Here is a 22,275-nt window from a genome sequence, read left to right as displayed (position 1 = left end):
GTCGAGGGAGAAGGGCTTGCTCAAGGTAACATTTAATACAGTTTTACTGAGTGTATACTGTGCGCCAGGCACTAGATACTCCGCATAGATTTTAATGGAGCCGGGCGCAGTGGCTCACACCTGTAATCCCAACACTTTGGGAGGCCGAGGTGGGTGGATCACTTGAGGTCAGGAGTATGGGACCAACCTGGGCAACATGGCGAAAACCCATCTCTACTGAAAATACAAAAATTAGCCGGCCATGGTGGCACATGCTGTAGTCCAAGCTCAGGAAGCTGGGGAAGGAGAATCGCTTGAACCAGGGAGGCAGAGGTTGCAGTGAGCCGAGACTGCGCCACTGCACTCCAGCCTGGATGACAGTGCTAGACTCCATCTCTAAGTAAATAAATAAATACAGATTCCCAGGAGCAACTCTAGACAGTCTGATGTAACACAGAGGCTTTTATACATTTTTTATAGCAATACTATGAGAAATACATTTCTTCAGTATCCAATACACTCATAAAAGAACAAAGTTTCAAGAAACCAGGCTTACTATTAACATTTGCCATGCGTTCTCCTGTTCCACTATATACTGGCTAATCCTGTCTATCCTTACCTATTGTTTCTTTTTAAAAAAAGCTAGTGAAACCCTCTAATCTGACCCATCAAAGTGTCAAAAAATTCAGATTTTTGAAAACACTATATAGTCAATGGTTTTCTTAATGTGTGGGAGAATTGGATGTTGTAGGAGGGTTATTAAGAGGAAAACGTCAAATATAGTTTTTTTTTTTTTTTTTTTTGAGACCCAGTCGCACACTGTTGCCCAGTCTGGAGTGCAGTGACACTGCAACCTCCGCCTCCTAGGTTCAAGCGATTCTCATATGTCAGCCTCCCGAGTAGCTAGGACTACAGGCATGAGCCACCATGCCTGGCTGATTTTTGTATTTTTAGTGGAGATGGGGTTTCACCATGTTGGCCAGGCTGGTTTCGAACTCCCGACCTCAGGTGATTTGCCCGCCTCAGCTTCCCAAAGTGCTGGTATTACAGGTGTGAGCTACTGCGCCCCGCCAAATATCTTCATTTTAAAGAATCACCCCAGATGATTCTGATGCAGAATCATTGAGAGATCTTGCCTGCTGAATTTCTCAGGGGCAGCTACAGGAGCTCCACCAGCTTTCTAAAAGAAGAAAAGACAGGGTAAGAGCAGGTCTTTGGAGAAGTAAGGGCATTGGCTAGCGAAGAGAAGCATACAGGAGGTCACTCACAGATGCCGGGGTGAGAGCTACGGCTGGTAGGGAACCATCCTGGATTGATTCATTACTGGTGTCACGATGCTGACTTGCCTGCCACGCTGTGGAAGGAGGAGACTTCTGTTGGCCTTGGTGTACTTCTGGAAACCTCCTCCTGGTATCCCTGATGCCAACATGCACACAGGGAAAATCAAAAGAGAGAACAGGGTGATGGCAGCGACTCTGAAGTAGGATTGAAAATATTGGAGTCCCTGTGGGAGGGCAGGGAGGTCTGGTGGCCTCCTCAGTGGCATGCACTTGGGTGGGCTCGGGAAGTCCTGGGCAGCTCTTTGCTATAGTGGCTGAAGCAGCTACTGAATCTCCAGTATCAGTCAGGCGGTCTTTTAGGTCCTAACCTCAGGAAAATACTAGATTGGTTTTCTTTTTTTTTTTTTTTGTCTTTTTTTGAGACGGTGTCTCGCCCTGTCACCCAGGCTGGAGTGCAGTGGCCCAATCTCGGCTCACTACAAGCTCTGCCTCCTGGTTTCACGCCATTCTCCTGCATCAGCCTCCCGAGTAGCTGGGACTACAGGCGCCCGCCACCACGCCCGGCTAGTTTTTTGTATTTTTAGTACAGGCAGGGTTTCACTGTGTTAGTAATGATGGTCTTAATCTCCTGACCTCGTGATCTGCCCGCCTCGGCCTCCCAGAGTGCTAGAATTACAGGCGTGAGCCACCGCGCCCGGCCTAGATTGGTTTTCATTAAGAAAGTTGTGGCCAGTTGCAGTGGCTCATGCCTCTAATCCCAGCCACTTTGGGAGGCCGAGGTGGACAGATTGCTTGAGTCCAGGAGTTCTAGACCATGTTGGGTAACATAGCAAGACCGTATCTCTATTAAAAAAAGGAAAATAATTGTCCCCGTGTAGTGGTGTACCTGTGGTCCTAGCTGCTTGGGTGACTAAGGTGGGAAGACTGCTTCTTGAGCTCGGGATGTCAAAGCTGCAGTGAGCCATGATCACACCACTGCCCTCCAGCCTGGGCAACAAAGCAAAACTCTATCTAAAAAAAAAAAAAAAAAAAAAGAAGAAGAAGAAGAAGAAAAAAGTTGAAAAATAGCTATCTGTTTAGAAATGTATTATTTGTATATAATCATTGGGTACAAGTGCAATGTTGCTGCATTGCTATATTCCACCGTAGTGAAGCCTGGAGCAATGCACATTGTTCCTACCAAACAACCTCCCATTATCCACCCTCCCCACCCCTCCAAATCAGACATTTTACAAATTCTTTCTATATGTGGAGATGACTGAGAAAGACTGGCCTGCAGAAATGATCCACTGGACTGTGAGAGAGAAGAACTGGGTTCTCTTTATAAATTTCCTATCGATTAGCTATGGCAATTAAGTCAAGTTGTCTTTTGATGCCAGTTTTACCTATAAAAGGATTCTCAGGGAATAATATAGGAGATAGATTATGCCTATGGTTGATTTCTAGAGAGTACTGTACTGTGTTAATAGGATGGAGTATAAGCACTTGGAGCCTCACTAACCTTTAGGAACTAAATAAACTAAATTTTCCTTATCAGGATTCAGAGAAGATGTGCATTGAAATTGTCTCCCTGGCCTTCTACCCAGAGGCAGAAGTAATGTCTGATGAGAACGTAAAACAGGTGTACGTGGAGTACAAATTCTACGACCTACCCTTGTCGGAGACAGAGACTCCAGTATCCCTAAGGAAGCCTAGGGCAGGAGAAGAAATCTACTTTCACTTTAGCAAGGGTGAGGCATCCTGTGTGGTTACTGGGGTGAGGAAGTCTGATGAACATTGAGACTGAGGGTCAGAATTACTCTGGATTTTTGTGGGGTGAATCCAACCATTTCATTTTATTATTTTATTTTTCAAAGTACTGTGTGCATATGGTTTAAAAACATCCAATGGGGCTAAACATTTTACATTTAGCAGTCCTTTATTCCACCTCTTCACAAATCACTTCCCCTGTTTCCACCCTTCCTCAATCCACCGCTTTCCATATTTCAGTTATATTTATTTTTACGTTTTGAGATGGAGTCTCTCTCTGTTGCCCAGGCTAGAATACAGTGATGTGATCTGGGCTCACTGCCACGTCTGACTCCCAGGTTCAAGCGATTCACGTGCCTCAGTCTCCCAAGTAGCTGGGATTACAGGTGCACACCACTGTGCCTGGCTAGTTTTTTGTATTTTTAGTAGAGGCAGGGTTTCACCATTTTGACCAGGCTGGTCTCAAATTCCTGACCTCAAGTGATCTGCCTGCCTTGGACTCCCGAAGTGCTGGGATTATAGGCATGAGCCACCAAGCCCATCCTATCTCAGCCATTTCTTCTGTTATTTACCTCCATCATATTTCTGAGCATTGATTTTTGTTCTCCCTCTTTTCCTTTTTTTTTTTTTTTTTTTTGAGATGGAGTCTGAACATGTTGCTCAGGCTGGTTTCAAACTCCTGGACTCAAATGATCCTCCTGCCTCAGCCTCCTGAGTAGCTGGAATTACAGGCATGAGCCACCATACCTGGCTTCTGAGTAACATTTCTATAGCAATTTCCTGATTCACTGGCTTTAGACTTCCTATCTTGTACCTTAAAAGTTAGCTCTTTTGCACTACACTCATGTCCCTTCCTTCCCATATAATTGTATCATAATTTTCATTTAAATCAATTTATATTGGTTCTGTTATTACGGATATGTAAATATTAAGTCTTGTAGAACCAAGTAGTATGCAATGATTGTATTTCTTTTCACGTATTTTTTGAGGCAATTTTTCATTTGCCAGATTTTCATTATACATACTGTGATTATTTTCCTGTCCTCCAACAGCTTTCCCAAATTTTCTTTTTTTTTCTTTTCTTTTTTTTTTTTTTTTTGAGACGGAGTCTCACTCTGTCGCCCAGGCTGGAGTGCAGTGGCCGGATCTCGGCTCACTGCAAGCTCTGCCTCCCGGGTTTACGCCATTCTCCTGCCTCAGCCTCCCGAGTAGCTGGGACTACAGGTGCCCGCCACCTCGCCCGGCTAGTTTTTGTATTTTTTAGTAGAGATGGGGTTTCACCGTGTTAGCCAGGATGGTCTCAATCTCCTGACCTCATGATCCGCCCGTCTCGGCCTCCCAAAGTGCTGGGATTACAGGCTTGAGCCACCGTGCCCGGCCCCAAATTTTCAAATAAACCTGTCACATTATCTACTCATCCATTTTTTCCCTGAAGACCTCTCTCTATCCTCTTGTTCTGCTCTAGCCCACTGTTCCGTTATCACTGCTGCTCATGGAGAATATAATCAAATTCTCTCCTGTACCAGATTTACTATCTCCTGGTCATCCTCTGATTTATTTTCTTATTTTAATGGATCATATTTTCAGTAGTTTTTAAAGAAAGAGCATATCATAAGTGAAAATTTGAGAAAGTCATACATGAAATCTTTTTTTCCTACCCTCATATTTGATTCAAGTGTGGAAATCTTTTTTATTCAGAATTTCAAAGGAGCCTGGGTGCAGTGGCTCATGCCTGTAATCCCAGCACTTTGGGAAGCCAAGGCAGGCAGATTACTTGAGGTCAGGAGTTAGAGACCAGCCTAGCCAACATGGCGAAACCCTGTCTGTACTGAAAATACAAAAATTAGCTGGGCGTGGTGGGGTGCACCTGTAATCCCAACTACTCGGGAGGCTGAGGCAGGAGAATCGCTTGAATTTGGGAGGTGGAGACTGCAGTGAACCGAGATCACGCCACTGCACTCCAGCCTGACACAGTAAGAATCTGTCACACACACACAAACACAAATGATTTGCAAAGCAGTTGGTCCATGGTATTCTAGATCCAGGCAAGGAGTCTAATCTTTTCATGAAAACTACCATGAATACCGCTTATGAAAGTCTTGAGGCTCACATTGCAATAGTATATGATTCTTTGCTTTTTTCTCTGACCCTTAATACAGTAATAGACCTGGACCCACAGGAGCAGCAAGACCGAAGGCAGTTTCTGTTCGACATGCTGAATGGACAAGATCCTGATCAAGGACAGTAAGCATCTGCTTTCCACTTTGAAACAAAGGAGATATTGAGACAGAAATTCAAAAGTTTGAGTTTGATTTTGTGCTGATGCTGAATAGTTTAATGACTTTTTTTGAGTTAATTTACTCTTAATGAATTCCCTATGTACTTGAGTATAATTTATGTTTGTGACTACCTAATCAAGTATGTAATCTTATAGGTTATTTATTTATTTATTTATTTATTTATTTATTTATTTTTTTATTTTTTTGAGACGGAGTCTTGCTCTGTAGCCCGGGCTGGAGTGCAGTGGCCGGATCTCAGCTCACTGCAAGCTCCGCCTCCCGGGTTCACGCCATTCTCCTGCCTCAGCCTCCGGAGTAGCTGGGACCACAGGCGCCCGCCACCTCGCCCGGCTAGTTTTTTGTATTTTTAGTAGAGACGGGGTTTCACCGTGTTAGCCAGGATGGTCTCGATCTCCTGACCTCGTGATCCACCCGTCTCGGCCTCCCAAAGTGCTGGGATTACAGGCTTGAGCCACCGCGCCCGGCCTATTTATTTATTTATTTTTGAGACAGGGTCTCACTCTGTCGTCCAGGCTACAGTGCAGTGGTGCGATCTTAGCTCACTGCAACCTCTGCCTCCTCAGACTCAAGGGATTCTTGTGCTTCTGCCTCCCAAGTAGCTAGGGTTATAGGCATGTGCCACCATGCCCGGCTAATTTTTTGTGTTTGTATAGAGATAGGGGTTTGCCATATTGCCCATGGTCTGGTCTCGAACTCCTGAGTTAAAGTGATCTGCCCTCCTTGGCCTCCCAGAGTGCTGGGATTACAGGCGTGAATCACCGTGCCCAGCCCATAATCTTATAGGTTTAGTTCATTTCTCACCCATGCCAGCCTGATGGGCCCTTTTTTTGTAGCACAGTTTACCTGAATACTGACAATGCCCAAATGGAATGAGCAAAAAGTGTTGACATTCTTTTTTTTTTTTTTTTTTTGAGATGGAGTCTCGCTCTGTTGCCCAGGCTGGAGTGCAGTGGTGCAATCTTGGCTCACTGCAACCTTTGCCTCCTGGGTTCAAGTGATTCTCCTGCCTCAGCCTTCCAAGTAGCTGGGATTACAGGTGTGTGCCACTACGCCTGGCTAATTTTTGTTCTTTTAGTAGAGACAGGGTTTTGCCACCTTGGCCAGGCTGGTCTTGAACTCCCAACCTCAGGTGATCCTTCTGCCTCAGCCTCCCAAAGTGTTGGGATTACAGGTGTGAGCGACCATGCCTGGCCAACAGGAATGTTTGGATATTGACATAACTAAGTAAATTTTAGATCTCCTTTAAAGTTTTAGGAAAGCCAGTTGTCCTTATTATTCCAATAATCTGAAGAAGGCCTCCTTTTAGAGTTTCCAGATAAAATGTGGGACATACTTATCCTAAAAAAAATTATTTGGTCGGGTGCGGTGGCTCACATCCCAGCACTTTGGGAGGCCAAGGCGGGCGGATCACTTGAGGCCAGGAGTTCGAGACCAGCCTGGCCAACATGGTGAAACCCTGTCTCTACTGAAAAAACAAAAAAAATCAGCTGGGCTTGGTGGCACATGCTGGTAATTCTAGCTACTCTGGAGGCTGAGGCATAAGAATCATTTGAATCTGGGAGGCAGAGGTTGCAGTGAGCTAAGATCGTGCCACTGCACTCCAACCTGGGTGACAAAGCAAGACTCTGCCTCTAAAAAAAAAAGTTATGGCCGGGCGTGGTGGCTCAAGCCTGTAATCCCAGCACTTTGGGAGGCCCAGGCGGGCGGATCATGAGGTCAGGAGATCGAGACCATCCTGGCTAACACGGTGAAACCCCGTCTCTACTAAAAAATATAAAAAAACTTGCTGGGCGAGGTTGCGGGCGCCTGTAGTCCCAGCTACTCGGGAGGCTGAGGCAGGAGAATGACGTAAACCCGGGAGGCAGAGCTTGCAGTGAGCCGAGATCCGGCCACTGCACTCCAGCCTAGGTGACAGAGCGAGACTCCGTCTCAAAAAAAAAAAAAGTTATTTGTTGTTTAGCTGAAATTCAAATTTAAATAGGCATATGGTTTTTGTTTTTGAAATCTGGCATACATACCGCCTCTGCATGTGTGTGCATAAGAAATAATATGGAGCTGGTATTTTATCTTATTTTTAAATTTTTTGTTTGTTTGTTTTAGAGACAGGATCTCACCATGTTGCCCAGGCTGGTCTTTCAGCTCCTGGGCTGAAGCAGTCCTCCTGCCCTGCCTCCCAAAGTGCTGGGATTACAGACGTGAGCCACTGTGCCCGACCTGGTGTTTTAAGTACTTTTTGAAAGGCCCAATACATTTGTTTAATCTACTTTTACTTTGTCTTTGGTTGGTCACAGAAAGAACTGAAAAAGGAGCCAGATGAAGTGACAGTGAATCTGAGTTCAGTATCACTGTGGGGCTTAAACAGGTAGAAGCTTGCAGCGAACTTTTGGAAATGGAAAGTGATTTGGTCCTTTCCTTTCTGTGCTAATGTTAAATGTAGCTTTTGCTTTTTTTTGGTCCCAGCATTTCCAGAACTCTCTCTTCCTTTATTCCCTTACAGTGATCATCATTTTCTACTCAATTTTAGATTCGATTGGTATTACCTGCGGCTTTCTTTTTGCCAGTATGGTCTAGCAGACAGAACAGGTTTTGTAATCCCACCAACCTTGTTTTTATTCCAGACTCTTAGACTTACTAGCTCTTTGATCTTTTTGACATTACTTAATTTGCAGGCTCTTGTGAGAATAAAACTGAGATGATCTAGTTTACATAAAGCACTTGGTGTTGTGCCTGGCACATCAGAATGCTGGTTATCAGCCCTTTCCTAGGAAAACTGGGATGAGGGAGTCAGCAGTATCCCTTTGCATCGTTCTCAATAATGGCACAGAGACAAACTTCCAAATGAATATTGCCTAATGGGCTGAGAATGGAGCCCTTTAAAGTAATTCCTTTGTTTCAGTTTAATCATATTTAGCTGTGCTTTTTAAGAGCTTGAGTTTTTAGTCCTATTCCTGGCACTCTGTATTAGCTACTGATATTTGCTTTCAAAAATTAATAAAAATATGAAAAGTCAAGAATAGGCAAATCCAGAGGGATAGAAAGTAGATTAGTGATTCCCAGGAGCTAGGGAAGGAGAATGGGGAGTGACTGCTTAATCAGTACAGGGTTTCTTTTCCTTTTGACATTTTTCTTTTAAAGATGGGTCTCGCTCTGTCACCCAGGTTGAAGTGCAGTGGCATGATCACAGCTCACTGCATCCTCAACCTCCTGGGCTCAAGTGATCTCACCTCAGCCTTCCAAGTAGCTGGGACTATAGGTGTGTGCCACCATTTCTGGCTAATTTTTATTTTTATTTTTATTTTCTTGTAGAGACAGGGTGTCCCTATGTTACCCAGGCTGGTCTTGAACTCATGGGCACATCCCATGATGTTCCCTCTTCTAAAAGGACTGTTACTGCTTAACTTATACCAATTCCTGACTTTTTTGCTTATTGTCATTTTGTAAAATGGAGGCAAGGGAAAAGTGAGTCAGAGAAGACGTTGTATTGTTTATGATTACTTCTATCCTTATTTTATTTTTGAAGCATTAAGAGTATCAACAGTGCTGAATTAAATGCAATTTCTTTTTAGTTTAAAGTTTACAGTGGTAAGTGATCCTCTGGATGAAGAAAAGAAAGAATGTGAAGAAGTAGGATATGCGTATCTTAAACTGTGGCAGATCCTGGAGTCAGGAAGAGATATTCTAGAGCAAGAGCTAGACAGTGAGTAATTTTTTTTTTTCAGTTCTAATTATTTCTAAGGAAATCATCCTAATAGTGAATATATTTTATCTTCAATACATAATTCTCACTATGAAGTTGATGAGACACAAACTGGATTGAAATCTTATCGCTACAACTGTATTTATTTCTGGATCCAGCATTAAAGTGGTCAGTTATGTATTTTAACCCCCGTATACCAGATTACAACTAAAATTGATTTTGAATCTACAGTGTTTGAAAAGGGGATTTTTAAAAAGATATTTTCATTTCAAATTTATACATCAGAATTTTGGACCTCTCTTGAGCATGTTTGTATAGGCAGCTGATGCCCATTCTATGTGTTATCATGTGTCCAGTCTTTTTTTTTTTTTTTTCCGAGATGGAGCTTCACTCTTGCCCAGGCTGGAGTGCAATGGTGTGATCTCAGCTCACTGCAACCTCTGCCTCCCAGGTTCAAGCCATTCTCCTGCCTCAGCTTCCTGTGTAGCTGGGATTACAGGCGTGTGCCACCATGCCTGGCTAATTTTTGTATTTTTAGTAGAGACCGTGTTTCACCATGTTGGCCAGACTGGTCTCGAACTCCTGACCTCAAGTGATCTGCCTGCCTTGGCCTCCCAAAGTGCTGGGATTGCAGGCGTGAGCCACTGCACCTGGCCCATCTTGTCTCTCTTTTTTTTTTTTTTTTTTTTTGAGACGGAGTCCTGCCCTGTCGCCCAGGCTGGAGTGCCATGGCGCGATCTTGGCTCACTGCAAGCTCCGCCTCCCGGGTTTACGCCATTCTCCTGCCTCAGCCTCCCGAGTAGCTGGGACTACAGGCGCCCGCCACCTCGCCCGGCTAATTTTTTGTATTTTCGGTAGAGATGGGGTTTCACCATGTTAGCCAGGACAGTCTCGATCTCCTGACCTTGTGATCTGCCCACCTCGGCGTCCCAAAGTGCTGGGATTACAGGCGTGAGCCACCATGCACAGCCCCATCTTGTCTCTTAAAAAGACATCAACTCTCTCTTTCCTCACATTCACTGGTCATTAAGTCTTATCCATTCTACTTGTGAATTGACTATGCTCTCCTTACTGTAATCTTTCTTTCTTTTTTTTTTAGACAGAGTCTCATTCTGTTGCCCCGGCTGGAGTGCAGTGGTGCGATCTTGGCTCACTGCAACCTCCACCTCCCAAGTTAAATTGATTCTCCTGCCTCAACCTCCCAAGTAGCTGGGACTACAGGCATCTGCCACCAGGCCAGCTCATTTTTGTATTTTTAGTAGAGATGGGGTTTCACCATGTTGCCCAGGCTGGTCTCGAACTCTTGAACTCAAGCAATCCACCCTCCTTGGCCTCCCAAAGTGTTGGCATTACAGGCATAAACCACTGCACCCGACCCCCTTGCTATAATTACTATACTTACTTACTTACTTTTTTTTTTTTGAGTTGGAGTCTTGCTCTTGTTGCCCAGGCTGGAGTGCAATGGACCGATCTCAGCTCACCACAACCTCTGCCTCCTGGGTTCAAGCGATTCTCCTGCCTCAGCCTCCCTGTTGAAAAATGCAAACCAAAACTGTGGGAAAGAAAACAGGAATTAAAGGCCAGGTGCAGTGGCTCATGCCTGTAATCCCAGTACTTTGGAAGGCTGAGACAGGTGGATCACCTGAGGTCAGGAGTTCAAGACCAGCCTGGCCAATATGGTGAAAACCCATCTCTACTAAAAACACAACGCCTATAATCCCAGCTACTCAGGAGGCTGAGGCAGGAGAATCGCTTGAACCCGGGAGGCGGAGGTTGCAGTGAGCTGAGATCATCACCGTACTCCAACCTGAGTGACAGAACAAGACTCTGTCCCCAAAAAAGAAAAGAAAACAGGAATTAAGAGTACATTGCACATATTGTTTTGTGAAACTTGTTTTATGTAATGTTTAATGAATCATGATACAAAATTATTCTTTTGCTGATCATTATAAACATTTTTTGAGGAATACTCCTCCTCAGACCCTAAGGGTTATGAAGTTCAAATGTTAGATAAGATTCTTCATTATATTTCTCTAATATCTTTCCAGCTGTGATCCTGATCAAGTTATTTAACCTTTTTCCTCACCTATAAAACGGGAATAACAGCAATCTCTATCTCATAGAGTTGTGAAGATTAAGGAAGCACTTAAATAAAGGATTAAGGTTAAGAAAGGGGCTTAGGGTAGTGCCTGGCATAAGGCAAGTAACATATCTTTGTGGGCTATTTTCCGACTTACTCCTATCCCCATTCCTAAAGATGCTATGTTCTTCCTGACCTCCACGCCATTTGTATGTGCTTAGGGAAAATCCACTGAAGACTTTTCTAGTGACCTCAGAATCCTAAAAGTCAGTGAATGCGTCTCTCTTTTTTTTAAATAATTAGTAGAGAAACTTAGTCATTTCCTCATTATGGCCTCCCTTTCATTCAGGCTTTAAACATGTTGGTCTGCATTTAAAAGCAAAACTCTTGCTTTCTATCCCTATAGCTACCTTCTCCCCTATCACTTCAAAAGTCAGCTTCTTGAAATGCTTGATCAGTCCGCAATAGTCTGTATTTTTGAAAACTGTTTTTAAATTTTTTTGAGACAGAATTTCACTCTTGTTGCCTAAGCTGGAGTGCAATGGCACGATCTCTGCTCATGGCAATCTCTGCCTCCCAGGTTCAAGCAATTCTCCTGCCTCAGTCTCCCGAGTAGCTGGGATTACAGGCATGCGCCACTATACCTGGCTAATTTTGTTTTGAGACAGAGTTTTGCTCTGTTGCCCAGGCTGGAGTGCAATGGAACGATCTCAGCTCACTGCAAACTCCGCTTCCTGGGTTCAAGTGATTCTCCTGCCTCAGCCTCCCAAGTAGCTGGAATTACAGGCATGCACCACCACGCCTAGCTAATTTTGTATTTTTAGTAGAGATGGGGTTTCTCCATGTTGGTCAGGCTGGTCTCGAACTCCTGACCTCAGGTGATCCACCTGCCTTGGCCTCCCAAAGTGCTGGGATTACAGGTGTGAGCCACTGTGCCCAACCCTGTCTGTATTTTTCTACTTGCTGCATCTCCATTCCACTTTACTCCATGTTTTTACCAGTTTTCCTAATTGACAAATCCAACTGGTTTTATTACTCATCCTGACTTTTTTCTTTTTTTGAGAGTCTCACTGTCGCCCAGGCTGGGGTGCAGTGGTGCAATCTCCGCCTCCCGGGCTCAAGCAGTTCTCCCTGCCTCAGCCTCCCGAGTAGCTGGGATTACAGGCACGTGCCACCACACCCAGCTAATTTTTGCATTTTTTAGTAGAAATGGTGTTTTCCATGTTGTCCAGGCTGCTCTTGAACTCCTGACGTCAGGTGATCTCCCTGCCTCAGTCTCCCGAAGGGCTGGGATTACAGGTGTGAGCCACTGCGCCCAGTCGAACATTTTGACTGCTTATCATTCTCTAGGTGTTCTGTTTCCTTTGGAGGTTTCTTTCTTGCTATTCTTAAAATTTTGGATTGTCTGTTGAATCCTTGGTCTTTTTTTCTCCACATATGCCCTCTTCCTGATTACATGAACTCTTTTTGAGTTTTACAGTCTAGAAATCATCTCAAATCTAGGTTTCTAGACCAGATTCTAAATACAATCTAGACTTAGAGCAGACTCATAGATATCACCACTTGTATCTCATATGTCACCTTGGTACCTCAAACTCCCTTGATTACAACTTTGTACCTTGTGTTCCCTCTTACCCACCATCTTGTTATGCAATTTAGAATGGCCATCCTTGATTCCAAGCCATTCCTCATTCTAATCACAAAAATTGTTCACACTTTTTTAACATTTTGAATCTGTTCCCACCTCTCCACTCCATTATACTTCAGACCTTCATTCATTACTCCCCTCTTCCCGAATTACTGCAATATCCTAACTACTCTCTCCGGTTTAACTTGCGTCCTCCTTGAGTGCAGTATCCAAATAAGAGTTATGTTCCAAGATCCCACATAAGAACAATCACTTACATCTTCAGTTGAAACCACATACCTTGTAAGACAAACAAAGCTGTTTATAACGTGGCCTATGCAGGCTCATTCCTGCCACTCCTTGCAGTTTGCCAAACTCATATTATTCTCGTCTTGATACATTAAGCATCTTTTACTTTCTAAAGACTTAGCTCACGAATTATCTCCAGAAATCCTTTTCCAGTTTGTCCATTCTGGTGCAGGTGCCTCTTTATGTGTTCCCAAAGCAACTTGTGCTTTCATTTATTATATAGCACCTACATACTGTATCGCAATGACCTCATTTTCCTTTCTCCTTCACTAGACTGAGTCCTCTCATGAAATGGGCTAGTAAATTCATTCAGTGTCCCCAGTACTTAACCTGACAAATACCAGGTATCAAAGTGTTTTAACTGAGTGATGCTATTTTTTTCCCTTTCCCAACAGTTGTTAGCCCTGAAGATATGGCTACCCCAATAGGAAGGCTGAAGGTTTCCCTTCAAGCAGCTGCTGTCCTCCATGCTATTTACAGGGAGATGACTGAAGATTTGTTTTCATGAAGGAACAAGTGCTATTCCAATCTAAAAGTCTCTGAGGGAACCACAGTAAAAAGTCTCTTATAAAGTTAACTTGCTATAACATGAATTTGGTTTACTGTGATGTCTAGTGTCTCTCAATCTAATGATGAAAGTTTAGAATGATGAAAGTTTCATTTGTAACACTAGCTAGATAAAAGCATTTTTCTCCAATGCCTTAGCACTTTACCAGGCAGGAAGCAGGTGTGCTTTCAGGAACTGAAAAACGGTCACAGGTGAATTTACAAAAACAAACAACAACAAAAAAACCCACAGTTTATTCATCTTTTAGTTCTTCCAAAATTGAAAATATCAAGTCCTACTGCTAAGGAGAAAAAACAAACAAACATAAAATCCGTGACCCCTCCCCACTTCTTCTCTTAAAGTCACAGAGCACGGAAGGAACTGCAGTGGGACAGGTGGGTGCAGAGAACCAGAAGGGGAGGATGGCAAGATAAACTCCCCAAATACTTGAAAAGCTGTTCAACAGAAACTGTGATAAATACAGGACAATGCAAGACAAAGTTAAAATAAGGAGCAGCAGTGCTGAGAGGCTGTGTTGTAGATATGGCCTCCCTTCCTCTTCTCTTTTCTTGTCAGGGTATTCTAGGCCCAAGGCATGACCTGTCCCTTCCAGATCTAAATGTTGACTCCTTTGAGCCTTCCTCTAGATTTCACTAGAAGCAGTACATGAGGCACAACCTGATATATCTTCCTTGGATATATCAGAAAAAAAAGAAGACAGTGGCAATTTTGCTTTCTGTCATTGTACCATGTGTGCATTCGTATGGAGAAAATAACCGAGCCAGGGAGTATCACTGCTTCTTATGTCTTCCAAGGCAGCAGATACACCTCAGAATCTGCATGAGGCAAGAAAGCAGGAAAACTCAGACGAAGGCACCAGCCCAATCTGCCTCACTAGCTCAAGTTGTATGATTTATCACAACCATCAGGAAATTTCCAAGAACCTGGAGGATTGCAAAGATAAAACTTAAAAGAGATGTGAGGAAGGTCGTGGCAGTAGGGTAGGTTGGAGGATTGAATGTGCTGGTCAAGAACCATGATACGGGTAATTAAGGGTCACCCTGTACCACTGTCTTGGAAATACAGCTTTGAGACACCAAATAGTAAGATGTCAGAAGCCATCGATGTCCTGGCAGAAGGTGACAGGAAGAGAGAAGAATGAAACAATATTTATTAACAGCGGGAGCCCCCTCCTGTCTTCAAGAACACCTCCTCCCTTGCCATCTGAATGGGGCCATTGGCACGTGTCCTGGTGGGCCTGGAATTCCCCGAGTAGATTGGTCCACACAAATGGCCCCCTAAACCCATAAACACAAATGGCAAAACTTCAAATGAAAACAAAAGGAAAAATACAGTTTCTATGTCATGTAAAATTTTCAGGGGTTGGCTGGAGGAAGAATGGAGCTCAGGGCCAAAGTTCAGAAGTTACTTCCTCTTTTTCTTGGGGGGTGCAGAGCTGTGTCTGGAACCACGGTTAGAGCCACGGCCTGAACTGTGCACAGATGCCTTCCTCTTCCGGCTCATACTTCGACTCTGTTCTTCTTCTTCCTCGTAACGACTTTCTCGGTCCGCTAAATAGAAGAGGCATTATTAGTTAGAGATAGGTAGGCTTTAGGTACCTAGTATTACTGGAGAGCATGAGATAGCACAGAGAATACACTTTGGAATCAGACCCAAGTTTTAATATTGGACAAGTACTTTCTGAACCTTGGTTTATTTACAAAAGGGAGAATTATTTAAGGGTTAAATAAGGTAACCTACGAAAAGTACCTATTCCCAATGATTGGAACACAGCAGTTAATATTTATTTCCTTTTAAGCTTTAAACGTTTGTTTGGGGTTTGGCTTCAGAGTAACTAGATTAGCATTATAAAGACATGCCTAATCTGGAAGAAGTCTAGCAAAATTAAAGTATTATAGGATTTAGGTTTGGAAACTGAATAGGCTAATTCTTGAGTATTACATGAATATGTGGCTATCACTGCTATAGGAAAGATGGGGGCTTGCGCAAATGAAAAGAGCATCCAGTTAGGCAGAGCACTGCCCACTGGAGAGTATGGACACATTCCACCCCTCATTTTCTCCTTCAGTCAATGAAGTTGTATCTGTGGCTCCAAATCAGTTTTATAGTGTTCTTTTGTTACTTTCATTACACCATCAATACTAACACCTCAAGATATTGAAATGTGTTAGAAATTTGTGCATAGACACATGAATAAATAGAATAAAAACAACAAATTTTTAAAAACCTTTTCGGGCTTCTTCCTCCAGTTCATCCCAATCCTTTCCACTCTCTTCTTCACTACCCAATGACTCCTTAGAATAGTCTGGAAGAAAATTAAGCATTAGTCATCATGCGGGAACAGAATGGAATGACAGAGTTCTTAGTCTAAAAAAAGTAGCTTTCAGAAACGACATTAGATGAGGATGCCAGGACAAACTTTTCTCTATAAGACTAACCTGACTCTTCTGCTTCTGATGAATAATCTTCATCACTGTCCTCCTCTTCCTCTTCATAGTCATCTTCTGAAGGATTAAAAGTCTCATCTTCAATTTCAGACTCTGAATCCCCTTCTTCAGCATCACTCCCCTGGTGAGTTAGAGCATCATACTCATTTTTTTTTGACATTTACCTTATCAATGAATGAATTCAGCCCACATAGTATACCAGTATTTACATGAAGAAAACAAGAGCAAAACAATCTGAGTGATTAAAAGATAAAATGACTTGTTTAAAATCAGTAGTCAGGTGCAATTGTTATTTTACTATTGTTATGTATTATTACATTTCTGAAAAATTCACGTTAGCCTTCCTCACCCAGGGAAATTAACAACAGAAAGACTTTCTGTTTTAATGCATCACACAAACGTTAAGTGGACAATTTTTAAAAAAATAAGTTTTGCAAAATGCCCTGGAGGATTTTTTCCCGAAATGCTAAGAAATTCATTTGAGGAAAAGTTTTTGTAGTTTCCAAGAAATCTTGTCAGGAGTTAGTTACCACTGTCCAATCAACTTATCATTTACCTGTAAAACGAATTTGAAGAGACAATAACATCAAGTGGTGTTCAGAGCTTCTCCCAGATGGCCTTGTTCCTTATGTGCTACTTATATGCCATTCTAACTGAACAAATGATAGTGGGCAACACTATGTACCAGGAAAGAAACCCCACACTCACGCACCTCACCCTCAGGCTCCAGAAAGGACCAGCCACCTTGTTCGAAGAAGCCCTCAGGGTCATCAACAATGGTCTTCATGATTTTAGTCCAGTTGAGGGACTGTACTCCTTCTGTGTACTTCAGGTCACAGGAACTAAGAGAAATGACAAAGTAAAATCAATCTTCTGTATTTTCTGGGAGCAGATATTCTTTCTTTTTTTTTTTTTTTGAGACATAGTCATGCTCTGTCTCCCAGGCTGGAGTGCAGTGGTACAATCTTGGCTCACTGCAACCTCTGCCTCCCGGGTTCAAGTGATTCTCCTGCCTCAGCCTCCCGAATACCTGGGATTATAGGCGTGTGCCACCATGCCTGGCTCATTTTTGTATTTTTAGTAGAGACGGGGTTTTGCCATGTTGGTCAGGCTCGTCTAGAACTCCTGACTTCAGGTGAATCACCTGCCTCAGCCTCCCAAAGTGCTGGGATTACAGGTGTGAGCCACCGCGCCCGGCCTGGGAGCAGATATTCTTTGCACTATGCCACTAGAGCATGTCCCAATGGCTGCTATTTGATCTCCTAGAGCACTAGCCCTCACAACAGACCAGCATTCCAACTGAAACAAGCTTTCTCCTTCACCTGAGTCTGAGCTCATCCTCTCCCATTTTCTTTCTTTAATACCAATTTCCCTATTCTTCACTTAGTCTTCTATTCACCCATCCTTTTCTCTCTCTGTCACTGATTCCATTCTTATTTCCACGTAGTCATAACCACTTCTGCGATTCTGTTTTTCACTACTATAGTTAAGAAACAGGGACAATTTTCAGCCACGTGTGGTGGCTCATGCCTGTAATCCCAGCACTTTGGGAGGCGAGGGTGGATCACAAGGTCAGGAGATTGAGATCATCCTGGCTAACACAGTAAAACCCCATCTCTATTAAAAATACAAAAAATTAGCCAGGCATGGTGGCAGGCGCCTGTAGTCCCAGCTACTCGGGAGGCTGAGGCAGGAGAATGGCATGAACCCAGGAGGTAGAGTGTGTAGTGAACCAAGATCGTGCCACTGTGCTCCAGCCTGGGCGACAGAGCAAGACTCCGACTCAAAAAAAAAAACCCAAAAAAACAAACAAAAATGAAAGATCAAACAGAATCTAACTAACTTGACTGCATCCCAGAATAACCTCGTCTCTAGTAAAAAAATGAGCTGGGTGTGGTAGCACATACCTGTAGTCCCAGCTACTTGGGATGCTGACGTAGGAAGGTTACCTGAATCCAAGAGTTTGAGGTTACAGTGAGCTGGGGTTGTACCACTACACTTGAGCCTGGGCAACAGAGTAAGGCCCTGTCTCAAATCACCACCACCACCACCACAAAATATGTAGAAAATATAAAGATGATGGGTGAAAGCAGCAGAAAAGCATACTTAAAAAGCTATTGTAAATATGCTCTACATTGACTGGGTGCAATGGCTTGTGCCTGTAACCCCAGTACATTGGGAGACCGAAGTGGGAGGATTGCTTGAGCCCAGGAGTTTGAGACCAGCCTGGGCAATACTGGAAAAAAAAAAAAAAAAAGATCTTAGATTTTGATTTTCTTTGTGTTAAGTATGCATAAACTACTGTTGGGAATTCAAGGGAAAGTGAACAGCTCCGTTATCTAATAGATCTCAAGTTTTCAAGTCCTGGTCTGTAACAACCAAAAGGCAGTCTCACCTTAAGTATATCAGCAGATTTTATGCACAACACACCACATTTAAATTCTATAATACAGGGTTCATGGGATAAATGGGAGACTGACTGATGGCAGATTTACTTACTTCAACCATTCCTTGATGGGGTCAAGAGAGGCTACAGGAATGGCATTGATCATGGTCACTTTCTTGCTGTAGTCCTTGTAGACAATTACCATATCAAAGTTCTTCAGGTGAAACTGGACCCGCTCAAAGTGAATCAGCTCTACTTCATCCAATGTCACCACAAAAGGTGGCTGTCAGGGAGAAACTGAAACATTAGCATATAAATATTTTCCCCAAAGCAATAATATTTCAAGTAACTTTCATGATCTAAATCACTACATAAAAGATAAGTAAGCTGTTTTTGGGTTTTATTGAAAGACTGAAGCAGTACAACATACCGAAGCCACAGAAATACGATCTGCAAGATCAAAAATCATCCCTCAAGGAGAATAAACTCAAGGAAACTATGTGAAAAACTATTTAAATAGACATTATCTTAAAAAAAGAAAGGGAAAAAAAAAAAGAGGTTCTTGCTTTGTTGCCCAGACTGGTCTTGAGTTCCTGGCCTCAAGTGTTCCTCCCACCTTGGCCTCTCAAAGTGCTGGGATTACAGGGGTGAGCCATCATGTCTGCCCTAAAGAGACTTTAAATAAAAGTATCATTTGTTCAATGAGTTTTAAGTCTAAGTAAATATCAAAAATGAAAATCACAATAATTAGGATAAAGAACACCTATCCTCCTTTATTTTCTCTAACAATGTTTTTACTAAAAGAGGGTAAGAAACACTCACCCATTCCGTAGCATTTACCAGCGCACTACTAGTGGGCTGAAGGAGGCAGGTACTCCTATAGGGAGCTCCATTAAATCTGGAAGAGAGAAACTTTTGAGACTGAGCTCATCACAAGAGAGACTGCTGCTGCCACAACAGACAAACTTCTTCCCTCTCCCGATTCCAAACAGCTCCAGCATACTCACTGGAGACTCATCTCCAGAGGAAGCCTCTTAGAGTTAGCCACTCACCTAAACCCTTAAACATTTTCAAGAAGAAATGGATGTCTCAAAGATTATTAGTCATAGGAAAAAAGGATATGACATGTTAAATTATTATTAAAGGAAGAACAATTTATTGTACCGAAAGGCAGACCAGTGAAACTTCAGACCAAAAAGAAGATGAGATATGTTACCCCAAGTCCCTAAAAGGCACTTCAAATTCCAGTTCCTCCTTAGTTAGAGCCTCTACTTTCTCAATGAAATTTTTAAAGGCTGTTTTCAGTTTGTGCCTCATTTCTCGTTCCATCTGTAGAAAAAAAAAAAAAATCAAATATAGCCATCACATTTGTTAATAGTACCTCCCCTCAAAAAGTCTGAAGTGCTTTTGTGCTTAAAAAAACATTTTCAGCTTTTAAGTTCAGGAGTACATGTGCAGGACGGGCAGGTTTGTTACACAGGTAAACATGTGCCATGGTGGTTTGCTGCACAGATCATCCCTGAAGTGCTTCTGTAATCCTTCATTCTCAACTATGAAACTAACATGTACATATACCTTATTTAAGGCCACCATGCCATTAACTGTCAAGCTGAGTCTGCAACCTAAGCCTAAACTATTGTAATACACCATCTCAGCAGATACTTGAGTTGTTCTGCACAGATTCAGGGTTGTTTGTTTATTTTTTGGGATGGAGTCTCACTGTCGCCCAGGCTGGAGTACAGTAATGCTATCTCGGCTCACTGCAACCTCTGCCTCTTGGGTTCAAGTGATTATCCTCCCTCAGCCTCCCGACTAGCTGGGACTATAGGTGCGTACCACTACACCTAGCTAATTTTTATATTTTTAGTAGAGACGGGATTTCACCACGTTGGCCAGGCTGTTCTTGAACTCCTGACCCTCAGGTGATCCGCCCATGTTGGCCTCCCAAAGTGCTGGGATTACAGATGTGAGTCACTGCGTTGGCCCAGGTTGTTTACAAAATACAATCCCTGAGCTTGGATTTGGCCTCATCCTCCCTATCCTGCAAATACAATATTAAACTTCACAAACCTGCTCAGCATAGAGGTCATCTCGGTCATGCATATGCTGATGTTTCCCCAAGTCCGTGGTTATCTCTCCCACTTCTGTGTAGAACTGCACATCCGTGTGCCGCTTCTTCCCAAACATGATGGCATTCTGTTGGCATAAAACGGCAAGAAGACAGAAATCAGAAACACAAAGGTACCTGTGATGGAAATGGCAGTGATCCAAACTTGGGCCTCCACAGCATGCATGCAAAATTAAACAAACCAGCCGGGCACGGTGGCTCAAGCCTGTAATCCCAGCACTTTGGGAGGCTGAGACGGGCGGATCACGAGGTCAGGAGATCGAGACCATCCTGGCTAACACGGTGAAACCCCGTCTCTACTAAAAAGTACAAAAAACTAGCCGGGCGAGGTGGCGGGCGCCTGTAATCCCAGCTATTCCGGAGGCTGAGGCAGGAGAATGGTGTAAACCCGGGAGGCGGAGCTTGCAGTGAGCTGAGATCCGGCCACTGCACTCCAGCCTGGGCGACAGAGCCAGACTCCATCTCAATTAAAAAAAAAAAAAAAAAAAAAAAAAAAAAAAATTAAACCATCCCTGGTGTTATAAATAATGATGCTTGGGAATGTGAAACAGTGTACATTTGAAAAGGTGCTGTGCTCCTACTTATTATAGGAACTTTGGAAATTATGTTGCTAACAAATCTTATCTAAAGCAAAACCTTTTTATTTTAGAAAAAGAAATCTGGAGATCTTGTATGTTTTGCTGGCCATTGTATAATACACCAAAAGAACAATCATGCTTATGAGCACCTTCTAGATGCCAGGTCTTGTGGCCTTGAGAGGCATTTTATTTAATCCTCTTAATGTTCTTATGTGAAAGGTGATTTTCTCATCACTATTTTCTAGGAAAGAACCTGAGCGAAATGAAGTGTCTTGCCCCAGAGCTCATGATTATGTAGAAAGGTGTACCTTGAGGTGAAAGTGCAAAACAATAATCATTTCTCCATCGCAGGGCTGGAACAAAGCATGCTTAATATTATTGTACAAAATATCCACCTTGTCTCCTCGAACAGATGTGAAGCGAAAGCCTGGGGAAAAGAAGGAAGAAATGTCAAGCAGTGTAATTAGGTTAGGCCAAAAGGCACCGCATCTCTTCTGGCTGATTTGCACAGGGTCAGAGGAAACACCAACAACTGTATAGAGCTTTCCTTTCCTTCTGGCCACACAGCAGTAAAGGAGATTCCTCCCAGCATTTCCTTGTCATATTTTGTTAGCGCCATGCTCTAACCAACTGAGCTAACCGCTGATGGCTCTTTGTCAAACTTTATTATCTGATCTGTCATTCCTACAAATGTGCCCCTGAAGACAAAGCCTAGGTATAGAAGAGATCATCGATACCATTGACATGGGCCTCCAGTGAGCCTTGCATCCTCTTTTGGGCAATATTTGGGCGAATGTATAGATCTTTCAGTTTGGGATTACTCCGGTTTAGATTGATCACCAGTGAGTCTTGTTTTACAATGCCCTAAGCAAGAAGAAAATTAATGTGAATTGTCACATATCCTTACAAGTCTCCAAAAAATACATGTCCTCCTTTGTGTAAGAATGTTTTGTCTGTGTTCAGGCTCACCTCCTTCTCTTTCTCTTCAGCTTCTCGAGTTTTATAACGTTTCTGTACTTCTTTAATAATTCGGAAAGCATTCTGAAGGTTCAAGGCTGGTACTGTCTGTTCCCCAGGTGCCTTAATATTTGATGCTCGGTATGTACTGTAGAAAAGCAGCAGCATTTATAGTGATTTATTTTTCAGG

General features: G+C 43.0%; 2 protein-coding genes across 2 annotated transcripts in view; one reads left to right on the top strand and one right to left on the bottom strand.

Moving 5' to 3' along the window:
• The window catches only part of RPGRIP1 (RPGR interacting protein 1), a 74,694-nt gene extending 61,080 nt beyond the window's left edge, over positions 1-13,614 (top strand). The window contains exons 22-25 of the mRNA XM_037987584.2: positions 2,797-2,989; positions 5,168-5,252; positions 8,875-9,005; positions 13,417-13,614. Coding sequence (XP_037843512.2) covers positions 2,797-2,989; positions 5,168-5,252; positions 8,875-9,005; positions 13,417-13,529 — 522 coding nt within the window. The 3' untranslated portion in view covers positions 13,530-13,614. The remainder of the gene's footprint in view (positions 1-2,796; positions 2,990-5,167; positions 5,253-8,874; positions 9,006-13,416) is intronic.
• Positions 13,615-13,803: 189 nt separating this feature from the next.
• SUPT16H (SPT16 homolog, facilitates chromatin remodeling subunit) overlaps positions 13,804-22,275 on the bottom strand; it is a 32,946-nt gene continuing 24,474 nt past the window's right edge. The window contains exons 16-26 of the mRNA XM_007990748.3: positions 22,098-22,233; positions 21,866-21,992; positions 21,437-21,555; positions 20,493-20,618; positions 19,639-19,751; positions 19,245-19,320; positions 18,536-18,705; positions 16,749-16,878; positions 16,028-16,157; positions 15,817-15,894; positions 13,804-15,139 (exon numbers count right to left, since the gene is read on the bottom strand). Of these exons, the coding sequence (XP_007988939.2) occupies positions 14,994-15,139; positions 15,817-15,894; positions 16,028-16,157; positions 16,749-16,878; positions 18,536-18,705; positions 19,245-19,320; positions 19,639-19,751; positions 20,493-20,618; positions 21,437-21,555; positions 21,866-21,992; positions 22,098-22,233 (1,351 nt within the window). The 3' untranslated portion in view covers positions 13,804-14,993. The remainder of the gene's footprint in view (positions 15,140-15,816; positions 15,895-16,027; positions 16,158-16,748; positions 16,879-18,535; positions 18,706-19,244; positions 19,321-19,638; positions 19,752-20,492; positions 20,619-21,436; positions 21,556-21,865; positions 21,993-22,097; positions 22,234-22,275) is intronic.

Source organism: Chlorocebus sabaeus, chromosome 29 (genome assembly GCF_047675955.1).
Source record: "Chlorocebus sabaeus isolate Y175 chromosome 29, mChlSab1.0.hap1, whole genome shotgun sequence".
Classification (NCBI taxonomy): Eukaryota; Metazoa; Chordata; class Mammalia; order Primates; family Cercopithecidae; genus Chlorocebus; species Chlorocebus sabaeus.
This window is presented reverse-complemented; position numbering and strand designations above follow the sequence as displayed.